At 39.9% G+C, this 10,292-nt stretch overlaps 2 protein-coding genes across 3 annotated transcripts; one reads left to right on the top strand and one right to left on the bottom strand.

Annotated features, from left to right (window-relative positions):
* LOC104793437 lies at positions 2,183–5,981 on the top strand. The gene is made up of 4 exons (XM_010519788.2): positions 2,183–3,560; positions 3,651–3,835; positions 3,928–4,151; positions 4,921–5,981. The coding sequence occupies exons 1-4, from the start codon at positions 2,387–2,389 to the stop codon at positions 5,705–5,707; spliced, it is 2,370 nt and encodes a 789-aa protein (XP_010518090.1). The 5' UTR covers positions 2,183–2,386; the 3' UTR covers positions 5,708–5,981.
* Positions 6,539–9,993, bottom strand: LOC104793436 (serine/threonine-protein kinase D6PKL2-like). Of its 2 annotated transcripts, none has more exons than XM_010519787.2 (3): positions 9,690–9,993; positions 7,794–9,252; positions 6,539–7,688 (listed from the first exon to the last, which is right to left on the bottom strand). In XM_010519787.2, the coding sequence occupies exons 2-3, from the start codon at positions 9,206–9,208 to the stop codon at positions 6,788–6,790; spliced, it is 2,316 nt and encodes a 771-aa protein (XP_010518089.1). In that variant the 5' UTR covers positions 9,209–9,252; positions 9,690–9,993; the 3' UTR covers positions 6,539–6,787. The 2 variants fall into 2 exon arrangements, with proteins under 2 accessions (XP_010518089.1, XP_010518088.1); XM_010519786.2 differs by having other exon boundaries at positions 9,707–9,992.

The following is a 10,292-nucleotide window of genomic DNA, read 5'->3' as shown; positions in this document are numbered from 1 at the left end:
CATTTTCTCGGTACGAAAATGAATATAAGATATAAAATTAATCTACTCTCATATGGAATGGAATTGAATATAATCAATAAACAAAACATAAGATTAGATCTTCGTTTTCCCTCTATGAATAAAGTATAAAAGCTAATTAAAAACCATTAAACTACTCCCATTTAAAAAAACAAACGAATAACAAATCGAAAGGACACAATTTTCACGTGCTAATTGTTTATTAAAATATATAATTAAGCCTGACGACAAAAGTTAAAAAGTCGACGCACTATGACTGTCAAAGACACGTTTTGTTAGTTGCCATTTTTGTTTTCATTCACTCTATTTGTTTTTTGTTCATTTCATTGTAACATCTCTATAAAGTAGCACAATATGATAAAACGTTTAAATAAATTAAATCGAGTATTTTTAGTTATCCGAATCGAATATAATTAAAAACAGTGAAGATACGTTGGCACTCTTTGTCTGTGTTACGTTATTTTACGTATTAAACTCAGCAGTTTTGTTGTATACGTGGGGAATATGACGTACGTAACGTAAGGTTCTTCTATGTTATAGATGGTTTCTTTCAATAATGGGCCAACGACCAAATAAGTGATATTAATTACCTTACGAAAGCCCGTTAAAGCCGGCTCAATCAAAGTCAAGTGGTGTAGTAATGGGACCAACGTCCAACGCAACGATTTATTAGACTCATATCTTAAGGTATAGAGAGACAATAATATATCATAAAAGACAACAGTCCACTCCACATGGCTGCTCCGGACACCTAACTATAAAGACGCAATGTTTTTAATTAAGATGTATGATTTGTTTTTCAACTATTGATTCGTTTCAGCATAAATCTTTATTTAAGAAGAATCATTGTAGAAATGTGATTCTGTATATCGTAGTATCGTGAATACCAGAGTGTAGCTAAACCAGACATCATTAACACACTTGGAAAACAAATTAACCACTTTTGATTCACCTAGAGAATAAAATTGACATCACAGCTGTGAAAGCGTTAAGAACAAGATCTATAATGAATCTCTAGAAATCTAAAACTTAAAGAATATTCGTAATCAAAAGATTACAACCAAAAAAAGATAAAGATAATACAAAAAATTGTGCTTTTTAAAAAAGGGAAAACAAAAAAAAAATAAAAATCAGTTGGGTCATTTTCGAAGGTGTTGACGTCTCCACATACTTTATATTAATTCTTATCCATCTTTATTTTCCTTTGTATTTTTACTTATTCATCTTGGTGAACGTAATATATATATATATATATCACTACGTTTGATAATTGATGATTGTCGAATACAAAAACAAGGTGAAATATGATTTAATAGTTTCAAGTGTTTGCTTAATCAATTACGAAAGAAAACAAAGTAAGCACGTTACATTTACGGAAGCAACCAAGCATGCATGATGCATCCATTAATAAAAGAAGGCGAATTAGATGCTCGTTCGGGGAGCATCGAAGCTCACTTTAAAAAAAAAAGATAGAACAATTTCTAAATATACTAATACTATTTTAAGTCTGATTTGTATTATTCTTTTTCCATGTAGTTGTTTATTTTTTTAACTTTTCACCGTTGCTCATGAACCTCTTTCCAACGACATTTTACACCGTTTTTAAACTCCGAGTGTAAACATCCTGCCGTTTTAGCCAACGATTCAATGACTTCCCTAAAAACTCATCTATTTCCATTTTCTGATTTGCAATTCCGTTTTAATTGTCCTTTAAAATAATACTAATACTCCAACTTTGGTCTTTCCAAATTTAATCCACTACCTACCCAAACCACAACAATAAAACGACACAAAGCATACTTTAATATGATTTATTTTTTATTGTCATTAAATACATCTACATCAACCGACGCACCATCTTAAATCTTATGATAATCAACATAAATAAAAACGGTATTTTTCAAATATTTAAAACTCTTTTATACTGGTGGTCAAATTGGTATACTGCATTAAACTATAACTTGGTGGGAAATCAAAATTTCTTTTAGTAACAAAGTGGAAAAAGAAGAAGAAAAAAAAACACTAGTCCAGATGAATGACAGTCACTGACTCGTTATCAGTACTCAATACTCACTGGGGGACAATTAAAATAAAATAAAATAAAATAGAAAAAGAAACCTTTGTATTTTAAAAGAAATAATAAAAGTGAAAAAAGATAAGAAAATAGTAGAGACTAGAGAGAGCAATGTAGTAGTACAGTCAAAGAGAGTCCGATCAAGTGGAAACAGCTAAGAAACTTTCACCCCATTCCTTTTTTCTGTGATTCTCTATTGAAAAATAATAATAATGGAGAGCACAACCGAGGCGACTCCACGCGCCGCCGATCGTTAGCCGCCGTTTAAGTTAACTCAGCCGAGAGAGAGAAACCATGGGATGTGCAGCGTCGAAGCTCGATAATGAAGACACCGTACGGCGGTGCAAAGATCGCCGCCGTCTCATGACGGAATCTGTCAACGCTCGACATCACCTAGCTGCAGCTCACGCCGATTACTGCAGATCGCTTCGTCTCACCGGATCTGCTCTTTCATCATTCGCCGCCGGCGAGCCTTTAGCTGTATCAGATCAAACTCCGGCTGTTTTTCTCCGTACTCATCCTCCTCCACCGCCGTCGTCTCAACACTCTTCCGCCAAGTTTGTACCGCCGTCACCTGCTCCTTCTTCGGTCTATACTCAACCGCCGGCTCCTCCGTCGCGGTCTCCTTCCGTTGCTAGCTCGAAACTACCTCCGATTGTTACAGCGCCATCTAATCGGCGCCGGAAACAGCCACAGCAACAACAACCTAAGTTGCCTCATATTCTCTCGAGTCCTTCGTCTAGTGAGAGATCCAATTTCATGCCGAGCTTTTACCCTACTGCTTACCAGAACTCTACTTACTCAGCCACTCCTTCTCAAGCTTCTTCCGTGTGGAATTGGGAGAACTTTTACCCTCCTTCTCCTCCTGATTCTGAATTCTTCGATCGGAAATCTCAAGAGAGGCAACAACAGAACCGCTATGAAGACGATACCGAAACAGAGAGATCGGAGCATGAGTTTTTTCATATGAAGAAGAAGAAGCAATTCGAGTCTATGAAAGGTGCGGTTGAGGAAGAAGAGGAGACTGAGAGAGAGGAGGTTCAGTGTAGCGAATGGGAGGATCATGATTATTACAGTACGACGAGCTCATCTGAGGCCGCGGAGGAGGAGGAGGAGGAAGAAGAGGATAGAGAGTCAGTGTCTGAGATTGGGACGCGTTCCGATTTTGGATCTTCTGTGAAGACGAGTTCGATGAGACGGGAGTACCATCAGAAGCCGCCGCAAGCAATGCCGCAGGAGTATGGAGGAGGTGTTTCACAAGAGAAGTATGGCAAAGCAGATGACGCGACGACGTCTTCTGGTAGCTACCGAGGCGGAGGAGAGATGGTGGTTAGGCATAGAGATTTGAAAGAGATTGTTGATGCTATCAAGGAGAATTTCGACAAGGCGGCCTCTGCTGGTGACCAAGTTTCTCAGATGCTCCATCTTGGCAGGGCTCAGCTTGATCGCAGTTTCAGCCAGTTGAAGAGTGAGTTTGCTTGATAGCTTTGAATTAGCTTAATTATGAATGCAATTTGGAAGTTGATTTGGTTTTGCATTGTGAATTTCGTGTGTTTAGAGACGGTGATTCATTCGAGTAGTGTATTGAGCAACCTGAGCTCAACCTGGACCTCAAAGCCGCCATTGGAAGTCAAGTACAGGCTTGACACTACCGCATTGGACCAACCGGGCGGTCCAAAGAGCCTCTCTTCCAGTCTAGACCGCCTCTTGGCATGGGAAAAGAAACTCTATGAGGAAGTCAAGGTAGGTCTCTACTGTTTATTCAATTTCAGTTTTTTGTCATTTCTCGTAGGTTTTGGTTTCACTAATTATTGGAGATACGAATGAACTTTCAGGCTAGAGAAGGGTTGAAGATTGAGCACGAAAAGAAGTTGTCAAAGCTTCAAAGCCAAGAGTACAAGGGAGAGAATGAGATTAAGTTAGACAAGACAAAGGGCTCTATCACGAGGTTACAGTCTCTTATAATTGTTACTTCTCAGGCCGTCAGCACAACGTCTAATGCAATTATCCGCCTTCGAGATACTGATCTTGTCCCGCAGCTCGTTGAGCTCTGCCATGGGTAAGTTTCATTGTTTGATTGATCTAATTTAGCTAATTGTGTATCAATGATTATATGATATCATATGCGCTATTAGTTGCACTCCTACCAGCTGCTTGCATTGATAGGTCTGTATCATAATTTACTCGTAGAAGAGATTAGGTATATGTCCACCAACTTTCACATCTTTAAAAGGATCGTGTGGACTCATCAAGTAGGTAAACATTAATTAGTTGAAAATTGATAGCTTCAGCAGTTAGTTATCCCATGCCTTCTTGAAGCTATTCTGTAGAAATTGTGGATTCCCTAATATGATTGGCGGCTTCTTAGATTGAGACAAAGATCCTTAACTCTCTTAAATATTGTAGGGTGTTGGGCTTTTATAGCTTATCCTGACCGAGTAACAACTAACAAGTAAGCTACGGAATTGGTGATCATGTCTTTGCCTAAATTACACAGGCTGAGTATCATGAGTAGGCTTATTGGCTAATATCTAGGTCTGATTTCTAGTATTCATTGTGGTAAATAGAGATTAGAGATAGATCTTCCTCAATGTGATTGGCATGGTGATTTAGAGCCTGCATGTTAAAGGTCCCTACCCAAGTTTCAAGTGTGGTAGTTGTAGTAATGCCAAAATCAAGAGAGTGATAAAAAACCATTTTGACCAATCTATGCTAAGAGTCTAAGGATTATGCTTCAGTACTTGCTTGCGTCCATCAATTGTGCAGTAGAGGCATTTGCTTTAAACATCAGAAAGTTACACACTAATCTCTGATATTTCCTTGTGCAGCTTCATGTACATGTGGAAATCAATGCATCAGTTCCACGAGATTCAGAACAACATAGTACAGCAAGTTCAGGGGCTCATTAACAGGTCAGGCAAAGGGGAATCAACATCTGAACTGCACAGACAAGCAACACGTGACTTGGAAACAGCTGTGTCTTTATGGCACTCTAGTTTCTGCCGACTGATTAAATTCCAAAGGGACTTCATACATTCGGTTCAAGCCTGGTTCAAGCTAACTCTTCTTCCAGTTTGCCAAGACGACAATCCCAGTCACAAAGAGCCAGTAGATGCCTACGCATTTTGTGATGAGTGGAAGCTTACTCTAGACCGAGTCCCAGACACAGTGGCTTCCGAAGCAATCAAAAGCTTCATCAACGTTGTTCACGTGATATCCGCGAAACAGTCCGAGGAACTAAAGATAAAGAAAAGAACAGAGTCAGCATCAAAGGAGCTTGAGAAGAAAGCTTCCTCGCTTAGAAACATCGAAAGGAAATATTATCAGTCGTATTCCACGGTCGGGTTTGGTCTCCCGGATTCAGGACCAGACAACGGACACATATTAGACGCTCGGGACCCGCTCACGGAGAAAAAGTTGGAGCTAGGAGCATGCCAGAGAAGAGTGGAGGAAGAAATGCTGAAGCATTCCAAGGCAATAGATGTAACAAGAGCCATGACTCTGAATAACTTGCAGACGGGTTTGCCTGGTGTGTTCCAAGCTTTAACGAGTTTCTCTGCTCTGTTCACGGAATCCTTACAGACGGTATGCACTCGTTCATACTCCATCAAATAGCACACTAAATTATATAGACTTTTACTACACTATATAGTTGGAAAATACAAGACTATATAGTTACAATTTTCCTATTTTTATTTATGCTTATTTCGGGCTTGGTTGTTTGATAGATTTGCTTGGATATTGTTTATTTCTGCAAAGAAAATGTATATATATGAAGTCTCTAGGACTTGGCTTTTGATTTCTGGTTATGAAATGTGGGGATTTTTGTTCATGTAGTTCTCAGCTACATGTTCTAATGAAAATGAATAAAAGAACCAATCTCTTGCTTGTTCGTTAATGGTGATATATAGTCATAGCAGATGTTGATTACAAATCTAAGACGGACCTTGAACTCTCTCCTTTTGGCATGAAACCGGTCGGTCGGTTACTACTTATGTAAATGTCTCTAGTCAGTGGGTCCTGTTTTCATCGGATTCCCTGAGAAAGAGTTAGGATCTTAGTTTGACAAGTGATCATTTTCTGTTTTGTCTGCCGCAATTAAAGTTCTTGGTAGACTAGGGTCTACGGTTTACAAAAACAAGCGTGGCTTATATCTCTTGATCGTAGCCGATTCTCATGTTGTAATCTGTAATATATTACAAATGTGATGTTGAGATCAAGCGAATATCATGCCGACACTTTTAAAGAAAAGACACATACAAATGCCAAAATCAGTTTCAGTTTTGGGATTAGAATAAAAATAATTGAATCGTTGATTCGTTTTATATCATAACAATTTTTTGGGACCACAAAAAAATGTTCATATAGATGTAGCCAACAAAACATGGCAGTGACATTGACATAACGAATCTATTAGTTTACTATGGATACCGACAAACCTAACAGTAGTACCAAAGGAGATTTCTTAAATAATTTCTGACTTGGGGCTTTCCATGTCCTTACAAAAGTTTTAGTTCCATGGAAGAAGATTTAATCTCCATACAAAAAGAGAAGAAGATAGACCTAAGTTACTATGAGAAATAAACCCCCACTCCTGATCTACTAAAGATTTAGGCATGGTTACAATATATATAGCGACATAAGAAGACTAAAAATGGCTAAAGAAGGAACCAGAAACACAAACTCTTGGAAACATTAGAAAAACTCAAAGTCTAGAAATTTACCACCAGATTTCGTGTCTGCTGCTGCTGCTGATACTGGTGGTGGTCCCATCATCCGTTTGCTATTACTACCAAAACCAACTGGATCAATCGGTCCATACTTTGGTGGCGGTTCGGTCTCCATTTGTCTCGGTACTTCAGGAGGAGTGCTACACCTTATCAATGCCCAATTCACACCTTCAAAGAATGGATGCTGCTTTATCTCTGTTGCTCCTCTTTTTGTTCCTAACCTGTTCTTTGGATCTTTCACCAGTAAAGCTTGTATCAAGTCCCGGCCTGCATAGCTAGTCGCTGGTGACTCTGGGAATTTCAACTGTTCTCCAACTACATTGAACAGAGTAGCTCGGTTTCCTGATCCTTTGAACGGTGTTTTCCCGTATAGGAGCTCATGCACAAAGATACCAAAAGTCCACCAATCCACTGCGCTTCCATGTCCTTCTCCTTTGATGATCTCTGGAGCTAAGTACTCGTGGGTTCCAACAAAGGACATGGACCGTGTATTTGGTTCAGCAACTAGCTCTGGGAGAGCACCGGAGTGTGACTTGAAGAAATCCGTCTGCGTTTTACGGGACTTGTTCTTTTTGTTCTTGTTAGGGAAGATGCTGCGTGATAAGAAACATGAGGGCTGGATGATGCAAGCTGATGTAGGCTCCATACAAGTGGGTTGAACGCAGAATGCGCCGCGTCTAGATGGATCAGAGTCGAATGTTTTGATCAGTGTTGGAGAAACCGCGCATCTCAGGGAGAGATCAAAGTCAGAAAGCATTATGTGACCGTCATCTCGAACCAAAACATTCTCAGGTTTCAAGTCTCTGTAAACAACACCGAGCATATGGAGATACTCTAGCGCTAGCAACACCTCTGCAGCGTAAAACCTGGCCAAAACAAATAAATGTGAAACATCTAAAGAAAGTGAGAAAACAGTGAATGATACTAAAGCTTTCTGTAATATTAAAAACCGAGAGAGAGAGAAAACATACCGAGCAGCATACTCCGAGAAATGCTTCCCGGGTTGACGTTGCCTTAAAGTGTGCAGATCACCTCCAGGGCAGTATTCCATGACCAAACACGAGAATCTGTCTGTCTCAAAATGAGTGTACAATGTCGGTAGAAACGGATGATCCAATAGCTGTAAGATATCTCTCTCGGTCTGAGCTCGATTCAACTTCTTGCGGTTCTCAAGAGATGCTTTATCCATAACTTTCACAGCAAAATGGCACCGAGTTCCGCTTAACTCAGCCAGATAGACACTCCCAATGTCACCACAACCTAACCGTTTCAGCAACTTGAAGTGGCTCATTCCCAAAATCCCATCTCGAGTCCTGATAGCCAAGATAGCATTCCACCAAGGATCATTCCCTTTGTGTGGCTTATTAAGGCTTCCAGTGAAATTGCTCCAGCTGCTCTCTTCGCTTAAGCCGCTACTATCGCTAGCTCTGCTTGCACTCGTCTTGGCACTTTCAAACGAATCCAAAACCATACTGATACTCCTGTCACAGTAGTTCTTGTCCATACTGAGCACAACATCGCTCCTCTGCGTAGTACTTGTTGCAGAAGAGCTATTAGCAATACTCATAGCCCTGGCGAAATTCATACTTTCAACACTACTGCTATGTGGGCTCACACTGGTACTGGGAGGCAGAGAAGCATCCCAAACGCATTCCTTGTCTGAATCTGGCGGTAGGAGAGAGTTTTCTGTGTTCTGCGATGCACGAGCCACAGAGAACGGGGACACCGATGTAGCAGGTTCCTCGACTATGCTTTCTGCAGGTGAGAGTATTCCCGGGCTTGGCTTCTTCGGAGGCACGCAGAGGGAAAGATCTTCGATGAAGGGACCTTTAGTAGTAGTAGTAGTAGAAGACATACCCTTCATCAAGCAAACAGAATCAGGTTTGGCTTTTTCGCTGATGGGCACATAGACAGTAGTAATAAGATCCATGTCGTCAGGCTCTGGAGGATGACTAACTCCACGGAAGGAGCTAGAACCAGCTTCCTCAGACATATCATTGCTTCCTTTACAAGTAACATCATCATCAGCAGCCCCAATCTCTTCAATCTCCAGCAAAGGGTACTTGGCTTTCATCGTTCTAACAGAGGATACAACAGGCTCGAACTCCTGAAAATCATTCATGTCACCACCAAACTGAGTCATAATCACATCCTCTCTATGCACATTAAGAACTTGGCTTAGTTCTCTCCCCAATGTCGTAGTAGGATTCACAGATCTTCCGTTGTTGTTGTAACGGGCAGCTCGTTCCCTCAAAGTCTCCAAATGCATACTCGGGGGATCTCTAGTTTCAAAGTCCATGTATTGTCTACTACTGGATAAGTGACCAGAGACAGGACCTTTACTAGGAAGTCTCTTGAGCTCAGCAACTCTTTCCATTTCCAGCATTCATACGAGATCTTTAACACCAACTCCCAAATCTCTCTATATCCCTTCAAAGGCCAAAAAAAAAAAAAAAACTAAATCAAACTCTGACCTCAATTTAACATAAAAGCACTAGAAAGATACAAAACAAAACCAACCAACAAATTCGGGACCATATTCTAAACTCTTGTCGGCGAATAAACGAAATAGAATAGAGATTGAGAACACGTGATTTAAGGATAAACATCAGGATGACTAACTCTCATTTATGGATTCAAGACAAAGAATAAAGAGCACGAGTGTGTGTATTTGTGTCCTAAGATTTATTCGCCATAGTTCGATCTGAAATATACAGAAACCTTGTCGAGAAAACATCAGAGGGATTATAAAAACTTGGGTTCTTAAAAAAAAAAAAAAACTTAAGCTATCTATCATTCAACAGAATCGATCAAAAAAACCCAAAGAGAAAACGACAAAGGAAAGAGATTTCGAAACAGGAACTAACAAAGATTGAAGATTTACCGGCGAGAATCCCGAGATCGAGAGGGGGGTTTAGCCGGTACAATGTAGCTGATACAGTGAGAGGTTATATAACCGGAAAAATGGTTTACAAAGGCGGAGACTTTCTGGGGGAAAATTCAAGAAATCGGATTTAAGCAGAGAGAAGGATGAACAAAGAAGAAAAAGAGAAAACCCCTCTCAGAAAAAGGCTCGAGAAACGAGAGAGGAGGAGTCTGGGATTTGAGAGGGTGGGAGTGGTGAGAGAGCTCAAAGGCTTTTGCTTTATGTGTGTGTGGGCGCTATCTCTAGCTTTTGCTACTGCGACTACTGACGGTAACGGAGCTTTTTTTTTAATTTAATTTATTTTTTAAAAAATTAGCAAAGAGAAAGCGGGGCCCGGTGAGTGTAGGGTCCTGTAATTAAAGTAGGATCCACATGTGTTCCTTCTTGTACCTACAAAATATACAAATTTCTTTGAGACGTTTTTCTTTCTACTTGTTAATATACTCTATTATGCTTCTTGATCAAACCGTTTTGTTTCTTGCAAAAAGAACGATGTAATGTAAACCAATATTGGTTTTCAAAAGTGTTAGATTCCATTATCTTG

The sequence above is a fragment of the Camelina sativa genome, chromosome 6, assembly GCF_000633955.1.
Source record: "Camelina sativa cultivar DH55 chromosome 6, Cs, whole genome shotgun sequence".
Taxonomy (NCBI): Eukaryota; Viridiplantae; Streptophyta; class Magnoliopsida; order Brassicales; family Brassicaceae; genus Camelina; species Camelina sativa.
This window is presented reverse-complemented; position numbering and strand designations above follow the sequence as displayed.

Excerpts from the sequence above, each read along its gene's own strand:
- LOC104793437 (XM_010519788.2), top strand. The coding sequence starts at position 2,387 with ATGGGATGTGCAGCGTCGAAGCTCGATAATGAAGACACCGTACGGCGG. Across the intron at positions 3,836-3,927 it reads AACTCTATGAGGAAGTCAAG|GCTAGAGAAGGGTTGAAGAT; the intron begins GTAGGTCTCTAC and ends ATGAACTTTCAG. Across the intron at positions 4,152-4,920 it reads CTCGTTGAGCTCTGCCATGG|CTTCATGTACATGTGGAAAT; the intron begins GTAAGTTTCATT and ends TTCCTTGTGCAG.
- LOC104793436 (XM_010519787.2), bottom strand. The coding sequence starts at position 9,208 with ATGCTGGAAATGGAAAGAGTTGCTGAGCTCAAGAGACTTCCTAGTAAA. Across the intron at positions 7,689-7,793 it reads TTCTCGGAGTATGCTGCTCG|GTTTTACGCTGCAGAGGTGT; the intron begins GTATGTTTTCTC and ends TGTTTTGGCCAG.